The sequence below is a fragment of the Crinia signifera genome, chromosome 5 (genome assembly GCF_055691185.1).
Source record: "Crinia signifera chromosome 5, ASM5569118v1, whole genome shotgun sequence".
Classification (NCBI taxonomy): domain Eukaryota; kingdom Metazoa; phylum Chordata; class Amphibia; order Anura; family Myobatrachidae; genus Crinia; species Crinia signifera.
In genome coordinates this window covers 126,384,460-126,412,370 of record NC_139221.1, presented here as the reverse complement: position 1 = coordinate 126,412,370, position 27,911 = coordinate 126,384,460, and the positions used below count along the sequence as shown (strand labels likewise).

Here is a 27,911-nt window from a genome sequence, read left to right as displayed (position 1 = left end):
ACCATTGCCAACCAGCACCGGATGTTGCCTCATTGGCGGCGGAGGTGACGCTCCCTTCCCACTTCCGCTCCTGTAACCTCGTCTCCTCCGAGGCTGCTGCTGGAAGCGCTGAGAGGGAAATGGCCGCCGTAGAATCGGAGCTGCTCGATGCAGAGTGAGTGGGGGGCTTGGGCAGGGCCCCTGTATGTGACGGCGTGGAGCGCTAGAACCACTCCCCGTGCGCCAATGTATGAGCAGTGGTAGCGCCGCTTTCCCGGGAAGGGTTGAACGTAGAGAGCGCATCGTGGATCTCCGGGGCGCTTATGTGTAGTGTTTATGTATGCCCCGCATGCGGGTGTGTTGCCTGGGGGGTAGTGGGGGTGCACCTAGTGGCTGGGGCGGGGGAGGATTACACTGGGTGGCGGCGGCTGTACACCGCTGTTGGTGTATGTACACTACATACCGTCGAAGGGGTGATGCATCGTGCACACATCGCTCATATAGTTACCTGTGGCTCCTGTGCAGCGCTGCCACCCGGGCCCGGTATCTGCTCGTCGACAGCAGTGAAACACACACAGGCAGCGGATGTGCTCCCACGAGTATGTGTATATATATACAGTAGTATACTGTGGGGCGGGCTAGCCGCGCACCTGTCAGGTGCTTTCGTAACTTCCAGATAACAATACTGCTACTTTATACCATATGCTGGATCCATAATAATAATGCGATGATAATATATTTAATACCGAAGTGTAATATGAATAGCAGTAATATTTTAATAGCTTTCCTCAAATTTTTGTGTGGGGTCATTCAGATGAAGTTGGTGCCTGGCAGCAGTTGTGTTTTGTACAGCTGCATTATTTCTGATTGCAGCCTCCATAAGTGGTGAACATAAATCTGCGGCACTTGTTTCCTAGCACGGTGCCCATCGCATCGTATACCACAAGACTAAATAAGGTATATGATGGTATGCGATGTTGTACAATAAAAAATTGTATGGCATCGTGGTATCCGATTTTTTTTATTGTACAAGCACCCTGATGGGTCCTTACAATGTTGAATGCCCCCCCCCCCCCTATCAGCGCCAACCCGAAGCGTTGCGAGCGCAATGGTACGCATCCTCAGACCTTTTCATACCCCCACTATCAACGTCGGCGTGGAGTCGATTTTAGATAGTGTGGCGAGCAGATGCGGAATACATGTAAAGTAATACGCGTCCCCTCGCAGGGCTCGCTGCGCTCGCCACACTATCTAAAATCAACTCAACGCCAACGTGGATAGTGGGGGTATGAAAAGGTCGGAGGACACGTACCGCCGACCCTCTCGGGCTCGCCACGCTTCGGGTTCGCATTGATAGTGGGGGTGCATTTAACATTGTAAGCACCCATTAGGGTGCTTATACAATTAAAAATCGTATGCGGCTATATGGCATAAGATGCCAGAAGATGGAAAATTGGGCGCCGTGCTAGGAAACAAGTACCAAATCTGCAAAATATTACTTCTTTGAGCGCACTTAGCCCCATACATATGGAACGATTTGAAGGACAATGAGCGTTCCCGTTTGGGAATGACCAATCATTAAAATCGTTCTGTGCATCGTTAATGATGCGCTTACCCGCCTAGCGTTAACAATGGTCTATGATCTTTCCTGCAGGCAAGGAGATCATAGACCAATATTTTGTGAAGTGTATCAAATCACTCCATGTGTATGCACGATGAACGATTTGATACGCTCATGAACGGTGTCAGAATGCTTCCGGCATCATTCTGTGTGTTCACCTTTTATTTGTGTTGGTTTAACTTTAGGTGTCAAAGCCCAGTGCATTTGGGTACAATAAGTGATGCTGCCCATACACTGTGTGATGCGCACTGTGTGTTTTGCATATAGTTCAAAATGCATGGGACATGCTAAAGCAGTGTGCCTTTTTAACTAGATGCCATGTAGTCCAAAAAGTACATGCTGCACATACTTTTTGTACCTTGCGATATGATGTATGCGGGAGCACACAGCCCCATGTGTGGGCACCTTAATGCAATCACTACATCAGGTGTACATTACCGCAGAAAAAACATTAGTGATTTGCTCTGACTTTATTTTTTTGTGCTAAAGTCCAAGCTATGAGCTAGATTATGTTTTGCTCTTTCTAAAAGTGGTGATTTCACATTGATTTATTTAAATGACACAGTTATATACTGAATAAAAGAGCACCTGAGCCTTCCAGAGAGAACTATACTGTATACCAAGTTGCAGTAATTTTGTTCCCTGACAATGTAGTGTAACTAAGGTACCCAGTCCTAATTTATGTCTTTTTTTACGATGTTTGATAAAGTGGCTTAGGAGAGCACTCTGGCAGGAAATATTGTTGTTGTTTTTTTTTTTTTGGAGAATTGTGGGAAGATATTCTTGTCATTGGTACTTTGCGTTATGTTGAAACTTTTTGTTGTAGCAATGACAGTCACTTCTGTTGGCAACAGATGCACTTCATGAATACAGGCAAACTTTTTAAACAGACTTTACCATTTATTGAATGGAAATACAGGCTTTATTATACAGGTTGAGTATCCCTTATCCGAAATGCTCAGGACCACGACAATCGGATAAGGGATTTTTACTTTTTTGGGGAATTTTTTTTTTTTTTAACATGCTTACCTGATACTTACCATACTTATGATGGTCCCACGGTGGCCTTCAGTGTCTTCTTCAGCGGTCCCACGGGTGCAAAAAAATACAAAATTCGAAATATTCTAAAAAAAACAACCCCACATTTTTTTGGAATATTTTGGATAAGAGATCCCACGAATACCGGAGACTCAACCTGTATTTATTTACCACCAGTTATTTATATGGCAGCGCTTTACAGAGAATATATTTGAACATTTACATCAATACCAGTTCCAGTGGAGCTTACATTCTATATTCTCTACTACATGCACATCATTTTCTAGGGGTATATTTGGAATGTGGAGGAAACCGATGTAAACCCACGCAAGCACAGGGAGACTATAAAAACTCCACACAGTTAGAGCCATGGTGGGAATCGAACCAATGGCCTCAGTGTTGTGAGGCAGTAATGCTAACCATTACTGTCCATGCTGCCCTATTTTAAAAATAAATAGTTTTACTTTCACTGTGTTTTGTGCCATGAAATCAAACAAATCCAATATCTCAACTTGTCATGCTTCTGTTTGTTAATGTTAATATAGGGGCTTAATTATTTTATTGATCCTTAGGTCTTGACATATGTTTAATGTTCTTTATGGTTCTATTATTTAATGTACACAAACCATTAAACAAGGCAAACCATATTTGCTTTATGAAAATTCAAACATGTATGATTGTGCCCAACCTTTTTGTATTAAGTATGTGTATTTGTGTAGTTGAATACAATGTGTTCTCCATAAACAATAAATGTATTATAATAGTGGTTATTCTAGCACCATGCATCTTTTAAAACCCATGCAGCTCCTCTTCTGTGCATGGAGTGTGCTCTGGTGCTTCTTCTAGCACTGGTCTGGTCTGCATATCAGTGTTGAAATACAGATCACACTGCTTAAAGCACCACAGCAGAGAGTGACATTTTTGGCAGGGAAGAGGAACTGCAGGGGTTTTGGAAGAAGCAGGATTCTAGAATGAACACGATTATAAAAAAAAAAAAAAAAAATCTCTTCCTCATACAGCTTTACCTTCAAAGTGTTTATTCTAGCACCCGCTATCTTTGAAAACCCATGCAGTTCCTCCTCCTTGCCTGGGGTGTCGCTGTCTGATGTAGTGCTTCTATCACAGTGTGGTCTGTCTATCAGTACTGATATGCAAACTAGACCTGTGCTAGAAACACCACAGTACACACCGACACCCCAGGCAGGGAAGAGGAACTGCATGGGTTTTCAGAGATGGTGGGCGCTGGAATGAACACTACCTTCCTATTAATAAATAATTTGACCAAGCAAAGTAATATGTTGTTACTGGTATACACTGCACATTCAGGAGATTGTCTAGTGTGTACCAGTTGGTACACACTGGTAACTTTGGCCGATGGGTCGAGGCTGTACACACTGAACATATGATGCCCGATTTCACTATTCTCGTTCAGCAGCAAGATATTGGGTCATCACAGCCAACGACCCAGATTTCGGCAAAAGGGATTACACCTGGAAGAGATGACACACCACTCTCAGTAGAGAAGGTGAGCGGCTGTCAGCGCAGCGGGGGGCGGGCAGTGGCTGGAAGAGCTGACACACTTCTCTGAGTTGAGCAGCATGTCTGCTCTACCAGCTACATGCCACCCACCGCTGCTCTCAACTTGTCAGCATCGCGCTAGGGCGGCAGATGGGCACATACTAAAACATTTTAAAGGACCATGACAGATTAAGAAGTAAAAAAACAGGCAGTGTGCAGCGCCCTGCCCAAAAAAACCAAGTGCAAACAGATGTATTCAGCTATGTATATAATATTTCACTCTTCTGAATAGTAGGGTATTTTCTATTTGTAGAATACGAAAAAATGTAAATGGTGGTCTTTGTTTTGTAAACCTTTAATAAAATCTCCTTAATATGTGCCTAGCAGTTGCACTCCTAGAAATTAGGGTATCTGCTCCCCCTCCCAGTGGCTGCTAGGGACAGAAGAAGGGCATTGAGCAGGGTTTCTAGGAGAGAGAAAGGTGTCAGGACAGAGGAGGAATCCCAAGAGAAGTAAAAATGTGTAAGGAGAAGGATTCCAGGTGAGAAAGCTGACAAGGCAAAGAGCGGGTTTACTAAGGGAGAGAGTGGATAACGGTTCAACGCAGAGTGGAGTGGTCCCAAGAGATAGTGTGGGGCAAGAAATAGCAAGGGATCCAGGAGAGAGGATAGGGAACCAGGTTACAGGAGCATGAGAAGAGAGGGAACAAGCTGGGAAGGCAGAGAGAGCGAATCAAAGAGAGAGCGTATATGGAAACAAGGTCGAGAGAGAGAGAACAAGCTGTCAGGGCAGAGAGTAAAGGTTCTAGGAGAGATGTTGGAGAACAGAGCAGAGGAGAGGGGTCTTAGGAGAGAGATTTATAAGAAGGCAACAAGGTGGTGTGGCAGAAAGGTGGAATCCAGGCGAGAGAGACAGGATATGGGAACAAACTGGCAGGGCAGAGGGGGTAGTGGTCCCAAGAGAGTCTAGGGAACAAAGTGGCTGGGCAGAGAGGTGGCATCCCAGGAGAGAGATTGCAAGAAGGTGGCAGGGCAAAGTGGGGAGGGGACACGGTGTTGTGGGAAGAGGAGAGAGAGGGGGGGGGAACACTGCACAAGAGAGCAGGGGAGGAGCAAATGTCAGAGGGAAATAGGAAAGCTTTGGAAAACAGAAGAAACACCCCCCCCCGCACCAATAGCTAGCAACCCAACATATTACTACAAAGTATTAATAACATACCCTGTATCTAATTGTGTAGATGCGGGAGCCATCAGAGCATATCCAAATGTATCTGTATGCTTGTTTCAAAAATTTGTGGCATTTAGTTTTGTCCAATTATTTTGGATGCAATGGTGTTGGTGGAGTATACCCACATAGCTATATTTGTCTGATCGCTCTAGTTATAAATCTCACTGAACAGTATCACGTTGACTAAACTGTACTAAGTAGTTCTTCAAAACACACTCTAGGTCTGTTTTATCATTTGAAAATTAAAGACCTTTTCATTTTTTTTTTTCATGACAGCATTTATGTTTACAGCTACAAGTGGGACATACAATTTACAGATTTACAGATTGTTTACTATTAACATTGAACCTATTGTTTTTGTCTTTTAAATCTGTTCACAGCATGGAAGATGCAGATGTTTCTGATAAGAGTGTTATTGATGAAAATGGAGAAGTTTCAGAGGTCGATCAGCCCCAGAGCAAGCACAGTAAACACAAGAAAAAGAAACACAAGCATCGAAGCAAGCACAAAAAACATAAACATTCTTCTGAAGAAGACAAAGACAAGGACAAAAAACATAAACATAAACACAAACATAAGAAGCACAAAAGAAAAGAGACGGGAGTTACTGACAAAGATGATCTTTCTCTGTCAAAGAGGGCCAAACTGGATGACTTTGCTCTGCTTGAAGACTTGGAGAAGCAAAGAGCTATGATTAAAGCTGAACTTGACAGTGAATTGATGGAAGGAAAAGTGCACTCTGGCATGGGCTTAATATTGCAGGGTTACAATTCTGGTTCTGAAGAGGAAGGCGAGATTAATGAAAGAATTCGTAATGGAAAAAGGGCATCAACAAAGTCAAATTTAAAGGCAAAGCTGGAGCTTGAGTCAAAAATGATTTCTAAAAGAAGGAGCAGGAGTAAATCCAAAGAGAAGACTAAACACAAGTCTGAAAAGAAAAAAATTAAAATGAACTCTGAAACTGCTAAAGAAAAAGTACCTAGAAGTAAATCAAAGGAGCGAAGAAAATCTAAAAGTCCTTCTAAACGAAACAGATCCCAAGATCAGCTAAAGAAGTCACCAGGTTTACGAAGGCAATCCCTGGAAATTAACACAATCACAAAGTCTCCTACAGATGACAGGGTAAAATCAAGGGACCGTAAAAAATCTCCAGTAGCCACTGAAAGCAGAATAAGAGATCGTAGTAGAAAGTCTAGGTCTCCTATTCCCAGAAGAAGCAAATCCAAAGAGAGGAGGTCACGGTCAAAGGAACATAAACCCAGAAGATCAGAATCGGAAAGAGAGAAGAAACCTCTTAAGTCTCCATCAAAAGATGCCTCTTCAGGGAAAGAAAACCGTTCACCGGGTCGGAGAACAGCCCGCAGCCCAAAGGCAAGAAGTGTTTCTCCAAAACAGCGTGATAGGACTCTGAGGCATAGCAGATCTCCACTTGTTCATGATAGGAAGCCTAAGCAGTCCCCACCTCGAGTACAGTCTCCAATTCGGAGAGCAAAAAGCAAATCTATAGAAAGGAAGAGATGGGAACCAGAGAGGAGGCGGTTATCATCTCCAAGGTATTTTTTTTTTATAGGTTTTCCTACAATACAAACCAATATTTCATCTTGCTGAAAGTAAATATTTATAATAACTTACTGACTTTTTGTGATCAGATCGCGGGCCAGAGATGATGGTCTTATAAGACATGACAGAACAAAAGAAGCTAGCCCGCCTCGGTGGTCCCCTTCTAGAAGGCGATTAAGCAGGTCTCCTGGAAGAAGGAGGTCTCGGTCTCCTCTGAGGCGTAGTAGATCTCCTAGGCGAAGAAGTAGATCTCTTCATAGGAGGTATGTAAGCTTTGTATTGCTTAAAAAGTAAAACACATGGATTGGCGAATAATTTGCCAATCCACGTGTTTTACGACTGTCGGAAACATTGTCACTGATTGAATACCCCCCTTAATGTGTCAGCGTTTTAGACAGGTGTGGAAAAAATGCTGCAAAGTAAAAAAAAATCATTAATAGTTTTTAGCCTTTCGCTTTTTGGGCAGAGGGGGTGAAAAGACATGGGTTAAAAAATGTGTTAAAAAGCGTCAAAAAACACCTAAATTTTGACCAAAAAGTGGCGAAAATGCGTGGATCAGCTGCTAATTTGCAGATCAAGGTGCTTTTTTGTCACGCATTCCAATTAAATAGGTTGAGACCCTATTTACCATGCTATGATTTTGAGAGGTGGGTAATGCCCAGACAGCTGCAACAGTCATTGCTATTTTTTTTATTTATTTATAATATATTTAAGGCTCTGCTGCCATAAATCAGTATTGTGGATTCTTCCTTCGTAAAGCCTGGGGAATTCAGACTTCAAGATTTTTGTGAACAGTGGTGCTATGTATACTAAGAAGACAAGATAACTTTTTATTAGGAGCACCAAACATCCTTTTTTACTGTGAATTTTTGTAGCATATATCATCTCTTAATAAAGATTGAATTATTACTTTGTAGTATTGGTTTTTTGTAATCTTGGTTTTCCTTGTTCAGAGACCGAAACAGAAGAAGTAGATCACGTCTTAGAAGGAGATCACATTCCCGAGGAGGGCGAAATCGTAGAAGAAGAAGTAGGAGCAGAGATAAAGAAGATAAATTTAAAGGAAGCCTTTCTGAGGGAATGAAAGTGGAACAAGAGTCATCTGATGAAAAGTAATGTCATTTAAAAGTTTGGATACTTTATACCTCTGTCTCTCTCTCTCTCTGGCTCTGCTTCACTTTCTATGTGTATATAATCTATATTTCCACTCCAGAAATATCAGCACACCAAGTCCAGCAAATGGTGTTTATTCCATCAATACTTATCAACAAAGTGCATTGGCATATTATATAGTCACCAATCCATGTGCAGCATATCCAGTTAATAACTGTCTGAGAGGACCTGTTTCGGTATCAACCTTTCTCAAAGACAGCATAAACGCGACGGCGATAAAGCGTGATAATTGTTCAGCCAATCAGCCCCTGTCTGGCATGACAGTTGGCAGCATATTGGCTGGTCACTCTATCATCCTTGCGTTTATCTATTTTTAAGGCTTAATGCATCTGCCCCTATCTATCACATATATATGTGTCTAGTGTCCATTTGTTTATCTCTGAAACACTGCCATATGTTGGCAGCAAGTGGAACTACATCTTTGTCTCACACATGCACAAACACAGAGGCAATCACGAGGGAACAGAATAGCTTTCTAAGCATTAGCTTAGAGCAGGCTCTCTAGTCTATATATCTGTGTGTGTGTGTGTGTGTGTGTGTGTGTGTGTGTGTGTTAAAACGTGTGCAGTGTTTATTGCACACACAATTAAAACTATTACAGTTTCATATAGTGTAACCGTTGCTGATTTAACCGCCTCAATCATCTTCTAATACAAAGAATAATATTCAATTACCCACAGGTTGTAATACACAGTCTCTTCTTTTGGGTAAAGTGTGCCTAGCTATTCAATTAGAGAGCTACGAGCTGCCCTGAGGTAGCAGTTAATGCCAATTCTAATTGCATTTTCTGGAGTTAGCAAACAGAAATAGTCACAAACTGATGCCTGCTTGTTGATCATGGAGAGTTAAACAGATATATGCTCTTTGCCAGAGAAGAGACTGCACAACACATAATTCATGGGTAATTGCGTCTTTACCCAAGTTGGATGTGAGTCTAATAGCAATCACTGCAAACAATGCAGATTTATGTCTTTACTTGTAAAGGCTCCGTTTTGCTTGCTCAAATACATTTATAAGCTGCAAATGGAGGGCCTGTCGGCCAGCCTTTAGAATCGCCAGATCTCCTGAGCTGGTGCAGGCTGGTGGACAGGAGCTCCATCTGACTGAGACACGCAAGCATCTTACACTCCTGCGCGTCCTTATCAGCATGGTGGCAGGGAGCGGACTTCCTGCCCATCCCCGCTTCAGGGAGACGGGCAGGGCAAGTGGGGTATACGGGGGAGCAGCAGCGAGCCAGCAGGCTTCGACAGAATGGGGCGCGCGTGCCCCCGGCTGGTGGAAAATGGCGATAGAATCGCCAGGAGCAGCTCCAATGTGAGCTGCTTAATCTGTATAGTCTACAACAGAGTGGAATTAATCAAATTGTCTTACCTCATGACCAGAAGTAAGGAGGAACTTTTTTATGTAAAGAAGGTACTTGGAATGCACCTACTCCAATAAGCACACATATAGATGGAAACAATAGTTAACACTGCAAGCATTAAAAGTTCTATTTTTCATATTTTGTGGAGAATGTTCCCATAAACTCTATTTACGCTGATTACTTTTTATATTTTGTTCTTGACACAACTGCATGCGTTTTGATTTGTTGCGGAATTTATGATGGTTACTACAACATATACAATTTATTTGCTACAGTTTAAATAATAGTCAGTGTTTAGCAGCTTTTTGTTAGATATTCATAAAATATTATCTTATAACATCTAAAGCAGTGGTTCCCAAACTGTGCCATGGCCCTGGGGTGCCTCAGGTTGGTGGCTTAGGACCAGTTCATATTTGTCCAGCACCAATGCAATACTCCAAACCAGTGGGGGTGCCTGACCATAATAACATAAGTTGGAAAACAGAAGCAAATCTGTTCCCTCTCCACAAAAATAACATATAAACACAATTTTCTTAATTTATAATTTTTTCCTAAATTTCTTAACAAGCAACTTTTGGCATAGGGGTGCTGTGAAAAATATTCTGACACTAGGTTGCCTTAACTCAAAAAAGTTTGGGAACCACTGGTCTAAAGATACAGGGCTTGGTTTTTTCTTCTAGCCTTGAAGACTTTGATGTGGAAGAAGAAGACGAAGAGGCTCTAATTGAGCAAAGACGTCTCCAGAGACTAGCGATTGTAGAGGTGAGTTTGAAAATAAGCACAAGTTTCCCTTATTGTACAGTTCAGCCTCCATTTACACAAGTACTAAGAAAATGCAAGGATAATGTAATTATTAATAATGATTAATAGTTATAGGAAAAACACATTGGGGGAAATTTACTGAGATGTGTATTTGACTTCACATGTGATGTTGCTATGGGCAACCAATCAGAATCTACTTTTTATTTAGCACCCTCTAGAACAGGGGTGGGGAACCTTCGGCTGTCCAGCTGTTGCTGAACTACACATCCCAGAATGCTTTGCTACAGTCAGCATGGCCAAATAGCACTGCTACAGTGTTGCATGCTGTGATGTATAGTTCAGCAACAGCTGGAGGGCCAAAGGTTCCCCATCCCTTCTCTAGAAGATAGTAGACTGGATCTGATTGGTTGCCCATAGCAACATCACATGTGAAGTAGAATACACATCTTAGTAAATTTCCCCATTGGCTTTGTAATTACTTCAGTTCTATCCCCAAGCAACAATGATGCTTGTGAGCAGAGTTAATGCATAAATATGTACAATAAAGTTGACGCTGCCCAATATAACAAGTAGTACAGGCCCATTATATGGTTTCTGTGGGTTTTTTATAATCTGAAATTCCTAATATGGCATTGTTTGCGGCTTTGTTCTTGTTCTGGAGCCTGTTAATGATTTTTGTATGTATTTAACTTAACAGTTAAGTTATCCTAACTGAAAAGGGGTCTCGGCGAGATCAGCTAAGTAAAGTCTAGGTGTATGATTCCGGATCCCCAGTCTTCAAGCAGACTTACCAGATACACACTGTTATGTTTCCTGATGTGTTTACCCTGTTTAGCCACATACGTTTCTACCTGTGTCTGCATGTAATTATGTCTCCGCATGACTACTTGATAGCAATCTAGGAGCACCATTGTCTACTCTCGTACAGATTTAGAAAAAAGTGTTTATCAAGTTGGTGTAACTTTTTTTGTCATTTCTGTGACCACCTGCAGAAATACAAGTACTTAAATGAAGACAGCAGTATGTCAGTGACCTCTGAGCCGGGCAGTCCCCAGAGTAGTTCACGGAGTCGATCAGCTTCACCTGACGATATTCTTGAGCGGGTTGCAGCAGATGTTAAGGAATATGAAAGAGAGAACCTTGATAACTTTGAGGCATCTGTTAAAGCCAAACACAACTTAATGACAGCGCAGAATAATGGTAAGAGTGAATCAGCACTGAGTGGAAACGTTCAGATCAATGCATTTCTTTGCTTTTGTTGCTTTTGTTTACTTTCAAAGCACTAATTGTGCCAAACATTTACTTTCACAGGTGCTGCACAGAAGAAAATAACTGCCCCTGACATGTTCACGGAATCGGACGACATGTTTGCTGCATGCTTTGATGTAAGTATGTTATATAACAAAGTATTGGTGGCTGAAGTGTTGTGGGACATGGTCAGTAGAACTTGTATCATCTTTTTTGTTTCAGAGTGCTCGTTTTAGAGCTGCTGGTATTGGAAAAGACTTCAAGGAAAACCCCAACTTGAGGGATAACTGGACAGATGCTGAAGGCTATTACCGTGAGTGTTATTTGTATAAGCACTGACACCTGATACAGCAACATACCGCTACTAATCTCTTGCAACTGCTGACCAGGGCGTGTAATTTGTTTGATGCTTTAAATTCTGCCTGCGTATCATTTAATTTTGTTTGTGTAACATTGTCCCTGTGGTGAGCAGTCACATGGTATGCATCAGACATAGCTTCCTGTGCAAGGCATGCATTTAGACCATTAAGTAAATATAAAATGTTCTACTTTATGCGCTAAATCAAACAGTGTTTAAATAATAATTTTGCTGTATGAGCAGTATGTAATTAAATATGCAAAGAAAAAACACATGATGCAGATTCACACTCCACATTATTAATCAATTTATAGAGGTTTTTGGTATATGCATTGGCCAAAAAATATTTGCCCACCAACCAGCTTCATGGTGACTTTGTATCTCTGGTGGGTCCCTAATACTAAGCTTGAATCTGTGGCGCGGAACCCCCAAAAAGCCAGAATTATTAAATATGGCCATGTTATTTAGCTTCTCTTGGTTAACTCTGGCAAGCATAAACCAAGTAGTGTAATATTTGTAGGAGTAAAGATGCTTTAAGCCTACTTTAATCCTGAGTGCAAGAGATCTGTGTGAAGTTGCAGGGTTTTTTGTGTAAGCTTTCTTCTGAATGGGCCGCATTTTCCTCTGTCTCTATCATAATAGAAGTACTGTATTTTACATACAGGTCTACCCTAACAAATAGCCTGGTTAACCATTCCTGATGATCTTTCTTTTTTTTTTTATTGCTTCTTAGGTGTCAACATAGGTGAAATATTAGAAAAACGGTATAATGTGTATGGATACACAGGTCAAGGAGTCTTCAGTAATGTAGTACGAGCTCGAGATATGGCAAGAGCGAATCAAGAAGTTGCTGTCAAAATCATCAGAAACAATGAATTAATGTAAGCATTAATCACTGGCATTTTGCAAACGATAACCAAGAAATAAGTATTGTAAAACCATAATATACAAACATTCCTCAGTCCCCTAACTGTCTATTTCCAAAGGCAACCAGTTGATTATTTCCCTCAACATTCTGATATTACTCTGCTGACAATCGTGATATTACACTATGTTCAGATATTTGGACAAAATATATATAGCAAAATACTTACCGGTATATAGTTTTGCATAAATATTTTAATTGTTGCTTCCTTTTATAATTAACTAATCATCTGTAGGCAAAAGACCGGCTTAAAAGAATTGGAGTTTCTGAAGAAATTGAATGATGCTGACCCAGATGACAAGTTTCACTGTTTGCGGTTGTTCCGTCACTTTTACCATAAGCAGCATTTGTGTCTAGTGTTTGAACCTTTAAGGTAATCATCTATTTACAGTTTGATACAGTAACCTATCTCTGTATTGTACAACTACAAAATACATTTTCTAAGCAACCACTTTCATCTCTTCAAGCATGAACTTACGAGAGGTTTTGAAGAAGTACGGAAAAGATGTAGGCCTGCATATCAAAGCTGTGAGGTCGTACAGTCAGCAGCTCTTTCTGGCTTTAAAACTTCTAAAAAGATGTAATATCCTTCATGCTGACATAAAACCTGACAACATATTGGTAAGAACATTACTCCTTGTGAATGCATGTATGGTTGATAAGAAATATCAAGAATATAAGAGTTAGTCATACTGTAAATGTGTCATGGGGCCTTATTTTAGTTCACTCTTTCTGACAAAATCCCTCTTAGATGGACAAAACCATGTGCACTGCTTTAAAATGTGCGGAGAGAACTAGATTTGGGTGAGTTATTTTGTATCTGTGCAGGGTAAATACTGACTGCATTATTTTTACACTGCAATATAGATCTCACTTTGAAGTAAAACCACACCCACACCCAAATCTAATTCTATCTGCACATGTTACATCTGCCCCACCTGCAGTGCACATGGTTTTGTCCATCTAAGAAGGATTTTGTAAGAGAGTGAACTAGAGTTAGGCCCATATTGACAAAGAAAGTACAAATGATTTGTAGGGGTTACCGTAAATATTACTATCGTAGAACATACTGCTTGGACTACATATTTTTTTAACCTATGGCTTGTATAACTGTGTAGCTTAGTATCTTCTGCCATGGCTGAATGGTGATCTGTTTGTATAGACAGCTCTTAGCCATTAATAACTGCTATTCCTGTGGTTACACCACTTCACCTTTTTTACTTTATCGTGGGCCGGTTGATGAGCCAATGACCACCCTTTTCCATGTACTGGTTTAAGTCGATCAGCATGGGTTCTCAGGGGCAGATTTATTAAGCTTGGAGAAGACCTAAACTGGAGATAAAGCGGAGAAAAGGTAAAAGGAGATAAAGCACCAGCCAATCAGCTGTGTTTGAAAAAGACAGTTGGGAGTTGATTGGCTGGTGCATTATCTCCTTTTACCTTATCTCCGCTTTATCTCCAGTTTATCTCTTCTCCAAGCTTAATAAATCTGCACACAGTGGGGTAGGGGAAAGTGTTTCTGTTTAGCATTCGATTTAATGTACTGTGGAATCTTTTGAACATTTTAGCTTTATCGTTTAGTTGAATTTGCTTGCTAATGGGCAAAACACACGGTTCGATTTCATCCCCATTTCTAAGCGATCTTTCTAGATTGCTTTTTAGAATTGAAGCACAAATAGCTTTGTGTGTATGGCCTGTGTGTCGCTATCGCTTGACTAGATTTATACTGCATTCAGTATAAATCTAGTCATTGCCTGTGTTCTCTCAATTGAGAACACTGGCCGTGAGAGAGATCTCAGCACACATGGCCGGTGCAGCGCTGTGTGCTAAGCTACATCACTCAGCACAAAGGCAGACTCTCTCCGTGTGTATGGGGTATAAGATAACCCAGTACTTTGTTTTGGGTGTAATGTTAATCTTCGGTCATCAGGCAGTAACTTGTGCCACTGATGATGCATAAAGGAAATTATGCTGAAGTAGTATGTGTAATATAGTTTTTAATGAGAAGTAAATATGGGAGTAAGTCACAGATGGTTGTGCATCTTACTGGTGTCCTTTATTTGTTCCTTAGGTCAATGAGTCCAAAACCATTTTGAAACTTTGTGATTTTGGGTCTGCATCACATGTGGCCGACAATGACATTACACCATATCTCGTCAGCAGATTTTATCGAGCTCCTGAAATCAGTAAGTAGAACCTATACACTTCTAGGGCTTGCATAAAAACTGCGTCCCTAAACTATTTTGTTGTTAGGCTGAAAGAAAAATAACTTGACTGTGATCATATTCATTAAGCTCAATAAATGTACACTTCCAGAATATTCATTATAGTTGTTTTGCTGTGTTTGGTTGACACTTTCTTTTATTTTTCTTTATTTCTGGAGAAAACTAATTGTGTTACCTTCCTTTGCAGTAATTGGGAAAATGTACGACTATGGTATAGACATGTGGTCCGTGGGATGCACCTTGTATGAGCTCTATACTGGAAAAATCTTGTTCCCTGGCAAAACCAACAACCATATGCTAAAATTAGCTATGGATCTCAAAGGAAAGATGCCAAACAAGGTAATGTATTATTTTTTTGGCTCTTTATATATTGTTGGCTTGGTCAAATTGAAAATCTTTGCTTCTAAACAGACTGTAGCACAGTTGCGAAAAAGGGGTTGAACCAGCAAGTTGATTGTGCATGCGCATTTGTGTGATTAGATAATATATAACATGGTTGGCCAAACCGGCCCTCGAGATTTACCAACATATCATGGTTTCCAGACTACCTGTGGATCTCGAGAATGTGCCGGTTAGGAATGAATGCAGCACGTTAGCTAGTAATGATCTGTGCATCATGTTAGGTGGTCTCGGAAACATGTTGTTAGATCTGTAGGACCAGTTTATACAAGCCTGATATATAATATACTAGTTATAATATATACTAGTTAAAACATACATCTCCTCGGGCTCAGTCCCACCTTGCTTGGCACCACCCACTCTTTATTTAATAAAAGTAATACTAACTTTTGACTGTTGGTGACATTTGTGAAATTGATGGACAGACATTGCGCCAATAGACTACTTGTGAATTTTTTTTTTTTGTCCTGGCAATCCTGTTTATATATCTCTTTTTTTCTTTTTGTTTTTTGTGAAAACACACCCTTGTGCAGTTGCAGCCCCGTTTTTGGGATTTTGTTTTGCCTGTCTGAGGCATGTGAAAGGTCATCCCTGATAAGCTGGGGTGCGCACAGGATTGTCGGGTCTAAATGGATAGCCCCAGTGAAACAATTACCCATGGGAAAATACAGTGGGTCATTTGATACCACCCTTATTTTCTTATTGTGCCAAATTAATTTCCAAATTAGCTGTGGTTAACCCAGTGCTGTAGTGTACTTTATTGTAGGACATGTCTACATTAGTTTAAACTGAACTTGGGGCAAACTATTTTTTTGTTTTGGGTGGTATTATAGGAATGCCACAAAAACCTATATTTTGCTTTCAATTGCCATTCTGTATATTTGATGTACAGAAAATTAAAAATGTCCCATTCACAGGGTTTTTTATTTTTTTGGTCCACAGAGAATATTTTAAGATTGTTTCGAGGTCTAATTTTGTTTTTCATCCATTGCATTAACTTTTTAATCTACATTACCTGTATGTTCTATTCACAGATGATTCGGAAAGGTGTATTTAAGGACCAGCACTTTGAATCAAACCTAAATTTCACATACATTGAAGTTGATAAAGTTACAGAGCGGGTATGTTTTGGTTGTTCGAATCACTGTTGACCTAACATGTTTAGTAATCAAGCTCCATGTTTGGTATTAACGATTGCAAGCTTCTATTGTTACGATATATTTCTGTGTATTGTCATTGGTCCCTGAGTAGAAGTAAATCCATACCGATTCTCCACCCTAATGATAAACTGGTTACTATGCAGCAGTGGAATCGAACTCGCTAAGCATGTCTCAGGATTAAGGTCGTTCCTTGCTGCAATTTACAGTGGGAGATGTGCTAAATCTTGTAGTGTGATAAAGTACAAGCCAATCGGCACCTATCTGCTTTATTACTGGTGATCGGTTAGTAGTTTATCTCTCTCCAAAGGCTTAGTACATCTGTTCCCGTAAGAGAAAGTTGGAACATGCAAATAGAAGTTTGGTTCTGGCCATGTTGTAATTCAAATGCACAAACATAGCAACCCCGTTGTCTAAAAACAAGTAGCGAGGATGGTGAACATTGGTTTTTTTTTTTGGAAATGGGCTCTTTAACTAGATGTATTAAAGTCATCCATTCACCCTTCTAGGGACAAAAATAAAGCTTGCCCTCTGTAGCATGTTACAGTACCTCACCGACCTCAAATGACTGAAGATCTTGCTTGCGATTGAGATTACGCTTTATCTTCTATATAGGCACATTATTGTGCAGCAGATGTAGTGTTTCTCAGGCAAAGTTGATCTCCAGGAAAATTGCCGGTACAGAAGTAGGTTTGTGGAAAAAGGTTTTTTCTGAACCTAGCGCTGATCTAGGCAGCAGGCCTCCTTAAATAGGGTTAACGCCCAACCCAACACAATATACATACAGAAAAAAAGAGATATAAGGAGCCTTGCGCACAGAGGTCCTAATGAAGGGCTTCTTAATGGGAATTTTCTTATATATTCCTCTATATTCAGAACATCCCCTGTATTCAACCGAATGGATCTTAACTTACAATATAATTCTGGCAGGGGTTCACGTAATGGTATCTTTACTTCAGCATACAGATAGTGGCAGCATGAACTCAACTTACTTTTTGTTTCAGTCACGCGTTCACATATCAGTTTCTTTATCCACCAGTCGGGAGTCAGCAGTGTAAATAAAGTAGGTTTAATTCCAGACTGAAGACACAACTTAAAACCATATAAAAGTCCAAAAGAAAGGATTCCAGCCGCCTGTAATCTCTGCGCTGCAGACGCGTGTATACAGGCTGAAGGTAGCCGGGAGGCAGCCGCGCTGAGCTCCGTCTGTTGTGATGTGGACGGGACGCTGTCAGAATATCCTGTCTTCAGTACGTGCTGGTCCCGGCTCCCTTCTTCTGCTATGAGGACCACCACTACCTTCAGCCTGTATACACGCGTCTGCAGCGCAGAGATTACAGGCGGCTGGAATCCTTTCTTTTGGACTTTTATATGGTTTTAAGTTGTGTCTTCAGTCTGGAATTAAACCTACTTTATTTACACTGCTGACTCCCGACTGGTGGATAAAGAAACTGATATGTGAACGCGTGACTGAAACAAAAAGTAAGTTGAGTTCATGCTGCCACTATCTGTATGCTGAAGTAAAGATACCATTACGTGAACCCCTGCCAGAATTATATTGTAAGTTAAGATCCATTCGGTTGAATACAGGGGATGTTCTGAATATAGAGGAATATATAAGAAAATTCCCATTAAGAAGCCCTTCATTAGGACCTCTGTGCGCAAGAAGTAGGTTTGTGTATGTGATATTAATTTATATTAACTCTAGTGTTCTACGGTTTTCCATTGCTATAATAGACACCTTACCCAGACCACTAATACCTGTCTATAAGGCCATGCAAGACATAAGAGCGCAAAGTAATATGATAGTGTTACTGTATATATAAATAAGTGTTACTAAGCAAACAATCAGGTGTGATATTAGCGTGACTGTAACCTGTTTATAAAGAACACTTTGCATTTGAATTAGACTATGTATTGTAACACATATATGCGGCTTCTGGTTTGCTAAAATATTCCGCTCTTTATGATGCACCACAAAAATACAGAGTTTTAAAGTAACGTATCAGTGCATAGGACATGGTCTCGTTTCTTTATGTGGATTATTGTATTAAAAAAAGAAAATGCCAGCCAGAGTTTGGATATTTAATCCTCATTCTTGGATCTGTACCTGGAGACATGTAACATGCATTGCTACAGATATTGATGTTCGGCTTGTTCAACCTATAAAATGTACAGCCGTAATAAGTGTAAATCTGTTTCACTTAAAATTAGTGCCTCTTTAAACTTTGAGGTCAAAGACACAACTTTCAAAATCCAATAGCATAGGAAATCTAGTAGCTCCAATTATACCATACATACAAGAGTATAGGAAACACTGTGTAACTTTGTCTTTTGCAGACTTCTAGTAGATTTAGCTTCACTTGCTGCCAACAGATGGCAGTATAAGCCAGCTTGCAGCAAATGCTTCTAAAGCTAGTAGATGTAGTTTCACTCACTGCCAACAGATAGCAATGATTCAGTGCCGCATGGATACTAGACACACACACACACACACACACACACACACACACACACACACACACACACACAGAGTATATATTGCAGTGCTAAAGTGCTGTTAAATGAAGCCAATATAAATGCATGTGGCAGGGGCAAGTGCACATATTCACAGAAGTACATATCATCTCTGGAGAACATAAGGTTAGTAGAGAAATCTATGGGTAACTCATTAGTATTTAGTGTAGGGTATCACAAAGATGCAAATTATTATTAAATTGACCTCTTTATGCCTTACAGGAGAAAGTTACGGTCATGAGCACTATTAACCCAACAAAGGACCTATTGGCTGATTTGATTGGATGCCAACGACTTCCAGAAGAGCAGCGGAAAAAAGTGCATCAGCTAAAAGACTTGTTGGATCAGATCCTAATGCTAGATCCAGCTAAACGAATAAGCATCAACCAAGCACTTCAGCACCCTTTCATCCAGGAAAAGATCTAATTGTGGCAAATGGTTTGACTAGGACTGAAGACCTCCCACAGCAGCTTGTTAATGTATATAAACATATAAATATTTCCCTTGCACAGTTGAGGAAGCATGTATTTGAATTAAAACCAAGGGTTTATTTTACTTTTTTTTTAAATTGTGATATCTGTACTTTTCCTCAATAGGAACGCTTGTAAATTGGCAGAACTGTATACACAGTCCTAATGCAATTTGCTTGGAAAATTCTATTTGGGAAAACAAAGTTGCAATTTAATGTTTGGATGTTAATATTTTATTTTTAGCAGTCAAGGCTCATTACTTTTTTTTATTGTTTTGAGAGAAAACATGTCCAGCATAAATGCTGTTTATATTCACGTTTTCCTAGGTTGTGTGCACAGGCCTGAGCAGCATGCCCTTGGTCTAGTCAGTGCCGAAGGGGGACCTATTCCTTCTTGAACCTGCCTGCAGGGATGGTCTCCTCTTTTAAAGCAGGTTGTGTACAACTTACAGTACACTGAAGGTAAGCCAAAACCATCAACATCATCGGTATTTTAAGATGTCTGTGTAAATATATAAATATATTGTCATTTGACAAATAAGAGTTTGGTAGTTAATTGTGGCAGTATTCTGCCCCTGCATGTTCCACAAGTGTTCTACAGTTTTGTTTTTTGTAATGTTTTGAGTTGGACAATATTTGTGACAGATCCAATCCACACTAACTCTCCTTTCTGCTAAAGTAGAGCGTGTGCACTTGATGGAAAGGGCGTCTTCAGTGTACTGTTCGTTCATTTTTATTTTGTTCTGCTGTTTTGTTTTCCTCTTTGGTTTTGTTTTTAAGTCCACATGCTTCATATTAAAAGTTTCCTGCAACAACAAAACCATACTATCTGCAAAGTTACATTCAAAGATGGGGCAAAGTTCTTATTTGTTTTCTCCATGTTTAAACACTTGACAAAGAAGCATTTAAAAAAAAAAAAAAAAGTACTGCGTATTGAAAATAAATGTATGTAACTGAACAGTGCCAAAGGGGAATCCATTTTTTTCTGGGGGGGGTACAATACCTCTTGTAAATGGATCTCCCTTTTGCACTGTCTTCAGTACCTGGTTAAATTGTTTAATTTGTTCTTCATTTTGTTCATGATCATGTTGTCTTTCAATACAGGAATAAACTCTCCACTCTTGAACAAAAAAGCAGCTGCTTTTTAAAAGCGGTAATTGCTTCTTTACCTTTTTATTTCACTTGTAAATTAAGCTGTTTGTTAAAAAAAAGTCTTCAAAATGTTCTTTTGCATAAACAGTTGACTCACTTTTTGTAAAGTGAAGATTGTTCTTCTGCATGTACAGTGAGCCATGCAGATATCTGTATGTTTTCAGTATGCATCATTAGATAATAAAGTCTTTTGTGAACAAGGCATCCGTGGCCCTAAGATTTTGTTTTGGTTCATAATTGGTAAATGGGAAGTACCACTAATGGTTGAATATTCATTTTTGATAGTGGAATGTATGCATTATTTGGATAAGTGGGCCACCGTTGACTAGATTTCCCAAGATTCTTGACTTTTTATTTTTACAAACGCAAATAAATTTATAATGCCCATACTCCCAATATGTGTAGTGTGTTTATTTATGTCTGTGGTATTGACTAATGTTTGTGCTGTTTTCTCACTTTTCCTCTTGATGGTGCTGAAAGGAAAATGGAAAGCAAGACAAGGCCTCCCAACGGCTGGTTTGCTGAGACACCACCTTCACCTTCCTCACAAGGTCATTCCTGACAGCATGTGTAGATAAGCATTTAGCAAAAAGTTCAGTCCACGTGGATTTGTTCAGTTGCAGTCTTCTAACACTACCTGGTGAATACAAGTGTTTGTTAAAGAATACTGGGCGCAAAGCTTTGGGTATCCTTCTTTTGGCATAAATATTTATAGTGCCATGGGTTTCCTGTGGATATTTTTCGATCAGCAGAAGTGCTTTCAGCTGATCTGGCATACAAATAATGTTAGTACGGTGGGCTGTCCATGGTATATGACCGGCATGAGGAGATTTTTAACACTCAAAAGGTGTTCCCTTTAGTTGTATCTTGAAGGACAGTTAAACATTAGGGTTTGGAGGAATATGACAAGCACACATCTTATTAGATGTACATGTAGCACATTAGAAGAATACAAAATGCAGATTTATCTGCATTTTTAATATCTGTTTGCAAAAGGATAACGTTGCTGGTTAACCTGTCTCTTTTGTTTTAGATGGGGTTTGAAAGAGGAAGATGGCAAGAAGACCTGAACCAAGGTTTCTGTTTACTGTCAGAGAATGTGTGATTTGCCTAATGAGCACAGTTGATGTTTTCCCTAGAATCAGATTTTGCACAAGACTTGTATAAAGACTGTGCACATTTTGCATACTGTACGTCTAGTGGGCAATGTAACATATGCTAGGTGTAATGCGCTCAAATAAGTCTAAGGATCTAGAACTCTGAACTTGGAAATTTTTCTGGTATTTTTTTTTAGTGGAAAGTAGGACATTGGGAGAACCTGCTAATTGGGGGTGTAGGGATTGGTTTCTGAACACTGTACTGCTTTTAATCACAGCATCTCCACAGTGGTGCTTATTTATTAAATGTAACCTCAGCTGCTGCATGCTATATGCACTAGCTACTGCAATGTGCATTGTCCTTAGCTGCTTTAATATTGACATGTCCATCTTTCTACTTCTGACAGCAATTGCCCCTCCTTTTTGCTGACTGGTAGTGATAGTGAGGACATAATGAATAGATATTGGTAAAATACCAGATGTTCCTGAAGTGGTCAAACCCTCAATATACAATAAACTGGCTACTTATGTTCCTGCTTCATGTGTAAAATGTGTTCTATAAAGAACACCTTATTTTCCCTGTATGTCACATAAGTTTGCAGTGCCATATAACTTTTCTGAGGTATATTTCAATGCCAGCCCATCTCTCTAGACCTGAAAAGGGTTACCCAATAGCAAATTTGTTCAAATAGTCATCACTGTATGTTTGCAAACTGTTAGTATCCAACAAATTGAACTAATAAAAGTTTAATTGTAATGTTCCTTTCGTGATTGTAGCACACATGATCTTGTAGAAGGAATGATACAGTATATATGTTATTGAGTGGATGCAAATTATCCGGTTGCACAGGCCAAGAGAATGAAGGATTTAATTTCGACCACTAGAGCAGTGATTCCCAAACTCTTTTTTTTTATTTTATTTTTTATTAGTGCGGGTCCCTAGAGTATCAGAATTGTTTCCACGTCTCCCCAAGGCCAAAGATTTCTTATTGAGAAATGTAGAAAAAATATATAAAATTAACTACACATAGAGCCATCCTCATCCAGCCCTTTAATAAGTGAGCCAGAGCTGTCAGACTTAATCCTCTGCTAATCCCCTACTGTATTGTTCTATGTATTGTATCTGAGAACAATAAATTATAATAAGCCTTGGTGAGCCATGGCTCACCAGAGAAGGCTAGTTGAAGAAGGCTCTATCTGTGTAATACCCCTTTTACAACACACCACAGTTTATAACCTGGATCGACGAACCCAGCAATTTGACCTGTTATAAGAAGGGTTACACTCTGGTTTAATCTGAAGGCGCCGGACCCAGATCTAATTAGCGATGTGAATGGGGTCTAAATTGTGCCTATATGTCATCCTTAAGGGGCATACACACGGGCCGATTTCAGTCTCATTTCTAAGCGATCTGGCTCGATGTGTCCTCAAATGAAGCACAGATCACAGTTTGTATGGGCGGCTGCGATCCCTCGCATCGCTATCACTTGACAAGATTTTGACAAAATCAGTCAAAATCTAGTCATTGCCCATGTGTTCTCTATTGAGAAAAAAGGCAGTGACAGATATCGCTGGTGCAGCGCTGAGGGATCTCAGCACAAAGCTCCCATCTCACTGTGTGTGTGTGTACGGGGGTTTATATGCAGTTATGTGGTTAGGGACTAGATTGGCAGCTGCCATTTCTTGATTTTGTCTATTAAATTGACCATAAATAATTTGAATAGGTACTGAACCAAGGCATCCCAGGGTGCCACGGCACACAGTTTGAGAACCACTGCACTAGAGTTGTTTTTTTCATTGTTTTTATATACATTTTTATTCAACCACATGAATTCTTGTTTGTTTAAGCTTGTTAAGTGGAAGCTTAATGCTTGTGAGCAACAAACATCATACACCTATGGAAACTGTGCTTTTATGAGACTGGAGGCAAATGTATAGAGAGCATCTAAACAGCTCTCCAACTGATCTCCACATTTCCATTCTTAATGATTGTGAACTAGTATTATCTGGAAAAAAAAATGTTGATTTGTAGATAGCCTGATGCAGTTTTTTATCTATTGCAATTCTGTTTTAGAACTTGAAGAAAAGAGAAGCAATATATTTACAATATTGCATTCCAGCAGAAGATTACTAGTCTACAGATTTTTCATTTTGTATTTCGAATAATGAGATGATCTTGTGCATTAAGCATGTTGCTTAGCAATTCACCTACACAACTTCTGCTATGTAAGACCTGATATGCCAGAACTGAGGGTGCTCTGCCATTAGTTATAACTTGCTTTACTCTGTCTGGGATACGGTCATTATGTCGACCCTATTTAGGTCACCATGCAGTGAGTAAACCACTGAAGGCCGACAGTGGGAAGGTTGACTGTCAAAAGGTTTACATGAGTTTTTCAAGTTTATGGTTTTCTCTTTCATCCAGCAGGGGCCACTGGAGTACTTCACAATGTGTATAGATGTGTGCTTAGTGGGAGCTGGGCACTACATTTGTAAGTTTAAGGCTCTTAAGGATACCTGCAGCACCTCACCAAGGGGGCTGTCATACGCATGCTGAAGAAGGAGGTGGAGTCTTCTAACTGTTGGTAATGCACACTGTGTGTGCTGCATGGGTTCTACCTCAGGCACCCTCGGCTTCTGTCCTTTGCCACGGCGTAACCGCGATGGGGATTTGGGGGTGGCTGGCAGGCTGACTCCTGCAAAGGCCCATGGTACTAGCTAGCCCTTTTACTGCAGGGGCGGGCGGCTCCCGGTGTCTACATGCTCCGGGCGCTCTGCATGTGCTGCGATTGATTTATACAGGTTACTTGGCCACGGTGTCCTTTACTTACGGCTGCAGTAAATGGCTCTACACACTGCGCATTCAATGAGACGCTGTGGCATACAAGAGCAGACGGCCGCTTCCCAGCAAAGTGTATGTAGTTACATATTTCAAAAGACTTTAATTGTGTACGTGCATCGGACCTATCAAGATCTGTGGAGAATGGAATTGTGTCGATGGAAGCTCCTCTAAGTCTCCCTTAGCGAATTTGGTCAGAACCAAGTGAATCCACATAAACAATTAAACTGTCAGTACTGGGTTCTTCTGTTTGACCCTGAGTTCATTTGCTCAGACCATGGGCAGAAGATCGGACCTCTTTTCCATCTTTTTAATCTTTGCAGCCTCATCAGTCCTTTCAATGCCATGGCAGAGAAGGTTTTGTACACACCGGAGGTGGCAGAGGCCGCACACGCCCATGTGCTACAGCATGCTGCTAAGAGTCCAAGCCACTTCAGAACCCTGTGGAATGATGGTCTCCTTTCACACTAGTAGTTCAGGTCCTTCAGTAGTTCAGGGTCCTTCTCAGAAGGCCTACTGCTGACATATGTGCTGGAACTGAGGTTTCTCCAATGCTCTGCGCTAAGGGATCATTTATGGGGAGACCAACTTCCTAGGTCACCAGGACCTTCATCCAGGAGACTGAGCTTTAAAACTGGAGTTTTTTCAATTCCTGTAGAGGTCCTCCGGTAGCTGTCATGGCATCAAGGTACGATAATCAGTTACGAAGGTATGTGTCTCACACCAGAACTCCAGCAGTCGCGGTGAATGCTCTTATGATACCTTAGCGGTCCTGAATGGTGTATTTCTTTCCTCCCCTTCCACTCCTTGGTTGTGTCCTCAAGCGAATAAATCAAGAATCTGTCACGTCAATTATCATGGCTCCACATTGGCCATGGAATAGCTGGTTCTCGGGCATGCACCTTCATTTGACAGATAACCTATGGCTTCTGCCTGACTTCCTGCCACAGGATCCATTCACAACAGCAGCACCATTGTCCTGAAATGTTGCATAGACAACCTGTTTTGGCTGCCCCTTACTATCGAATTTGATTCACTATGGGGCATGGTGGTAGAATCAAGGGTTTTCCTTTCATGGCTTTACTTTTCATGCAAGCATGTTTAGATGCGGGTCTATGACTGGGATCCCTGAGGATCCAGATCTCCGTCTTCTCCAATTTCTTCCAGTAGCGATGGTCTTTTTTGCCAGGTCTTTTCATCCTTCCTACTGTTCTATGGACTTGTCATTTTTAACAATCTTCAACCTTTGAACCAAAGAAAGATATTGACTTCTAATGTCACTCGTAGAAAACACTTCTAGCTTTGTTTGACGGGTTCCGGATCTGGAAGCTCTGTATATTGCTGTATTCAATTTTTCAAAACGTACGCAGCCCTCCTTTCTTCCTAGGGTAGTTTTGTGCGAATCGACTGATTGGGGTTTCTTCAGTACAGGATACTTAAGGTACCTTTTCTGCATGGGATGTTGCCTGTGCATTGAAGGTTTATGTGGTCAGTAGAGCATCATTCTGTAGGACTGCTTGTCTCTCTTCGACCTTTACCACACTGTACGTTGTGGTTGGCCATCTTCGAATCAAATGTTGGCCAGGTAAATTCGGTTTCCCATCTAGTGATCGTTTTGTTAATGCCCAAACACAGCCACCTACTTCTCTGTCAGACCATTCCACAGGATCGAATGATGCGTCATGGGCAGCACTATGCAGGGTGTTTACTTTACAGGCTTTCCTGAAAGCGTCTTGATCTTCAGTTCACATATTGGTGAAGTTCTATAGGTTATAAACTTTTGCTTTTTAAGCTGATCAATTTGGCATTTGGTATTGCTGGGTCCTCTGAGCTGTCCCTCCCGTGGGAATAACTTTGGAACCTCCCCATTGTAAAGTACTCCAGTGGCCCCTGCTGGATGAAAGAAATTTGGATTTTGGTGAGCGTCGCGGTACACTTTCTGGACATAAACAGTGAAAAACTCATGTCAACCTTTTGACTGTTGACCTTCCCATTGTCGACCAAATGCTTTTCTCGACCTTCTAACCCTGTTGACCTTAGCCATGTCGACTTATTTCCGGTGTTGACCTTCAGAGGTCGATATAATGCAAATTGACCTAAAATGGGTTGACCCCATAACCCTTTATCTACTGTTTCAATAATACCACTTTCACATAGCAAACACTGCACCGAGCTGGGTTGCCCGTTATACAGAGGGTGACCCAGGTTTAACCCTTCTATAACCCAAATCAAATTGCTGGGTTGTTTGACCTGGGCTATAAGCTGTGGTGCTTTCAAACCACACCTCAACCTGGATCCATCCCAGCAATGACCTGGGTCCACAGTGCCAACAGAGTTACACAAAACTATACATTGGCATTTAGTGGGGAGGTGTGAACTTCTTCTTTTCATAGACTTAGCAGGTTCCAAGAAAAGGAAATGCTGTGTCTCCGGGGTAAGGTCATGAACATGCATGATCCACAACTATGTATTCCTTTGTTTATTGTGGGGAGGACTGCTGCTCAGTTTAATGTGGGTACCACAATGCATTGTGGTGAACAGAAGCAGGATGACTGAAGGGTGCTTTAAGCTGTGTACACATGGTGCAATATATTGCTCAGTGCCCCCTTTTCATCAGTAACCAGAGATGAAAAGGAGACTCTGCCTGGGGAGCCATGGGGGGAAATAGCATGCTCCTGTGACCAGCGACCATTGGGGGCTGAACACAGGAGCATGCACTCTGCGATTTTTATAGAAAGCACTGACTCATTTTGGTTAATGGATTCTCAACCTGTGTATTGTTAGAAAGCTACAATTCTCAAAATAGCCTGGTCCTAGACTGACCCATTCATTCATATGTGTACTAGAAAATGGCTAAAATTGCATGGAAAATATTGCACTTTTAATAAGATTTGTCACACTTAGCACATTTTTAATTTGTGAGTGATAACACTCAAGGAATAGTGTCTTCTGTGTACTTTATTCAGTGGTGTGAATGACCCTATACACATTTGTCTTAATTTTCAAGTTTTTTTTTTTTAAATTGGTTTATATAAGCACATTAACAGCTGGTTGGAGTAATCAGAAATGACCAATAAAATGACCAATTTGCTGCTCTAGAAAAATTATTTATTTTGAAATCGCTTCTTGTTACTTATGTCCCTCTTTTTTTCATGTAGGGTAAGTTGCAGACCATAAAGAGTTTGGATTCTGGTTGGTTGCTGGTGGCTTACAAAGCAAGTTACAAGTTTCTTCTCCTGTTCCAACCTATGGAGGTGCACACCAATAAATACTTTTGTTTATCA

At 40.6% G+C, this 27,911-nt stretch overlaps 1 protein-coding gene across 10 annotated transcripts; it reads left to right on the top strand.

The window, feature by feature from the left end:
* Positions 1-27,911, top strand: PRP4K (pre-mRNA processing factor kinase PRP4K). Of its 10 annotated transcripts, none has more exons than XR_014474915.1 (19): positions 1-154; positions 5,764-6,936; positions 7,033-7,206; positions 7,897-8,055; positions 10,160-10,241; positions 11,234-11,441; positions 11,553-11,626; positions 11,712-11,802; positions 12,581-12,728; positions 13,008-13,145; positions 13,240-13,393; positions 14,844-14,958; positions 15,185-15,336; positions 16,431-16,517; positions 19,293-19,549; positions 20,644-20,692; positions 21,172-21,242; positions 21,725-21,767; positions 27,786-27,911. XR_014474915.1 is itself a non-coding variant. In XM_083188006.1 (15 exons), the coding sequence occupies exons 1-15, from the start codon at positions 120-122 to the stop codon at positions 19,494-19,496; spliced, it is 2,994 nt and encodes a 997-aa protein (XP_083044132.1). In that variant the 5' UTR covers positions 1-119; the 3' UTR covers positions 19,497-27,911. The 10 variants fall into 10 exon arrangements, 1 of the variants encoding a protein (XP_083044132.1); XR_014474912.1 differs by having other exon boundaries at positions 19,293-20,001; XR_014474914.1 differs by having other exon boundaries at positions 21,172-21,767.

Bases quoted from the DNA above. Each gene is read 5' to 3' on its own strand.
- PRP4K (XM_083188006.1), top strand. From the start codon at position 120: ATGGCCGCCGTAGAATCGGAGCTGCTCGATGCAGA. The intron at 8,056-10,159 runs GTAATGTCATTT...TTTTTCTTCTAG, and splicing joins CAAGAGTCATCTGATGAAAA to CCTTGAAGACTTTGATGTGG. The intron at 11,442-11,552 runs GTAAGAGTGAAT...TTACTTTCACAG, and splicing joins AATGACAGCGCAGAATAATG to GTGCTGCACAGAAGAAAATA.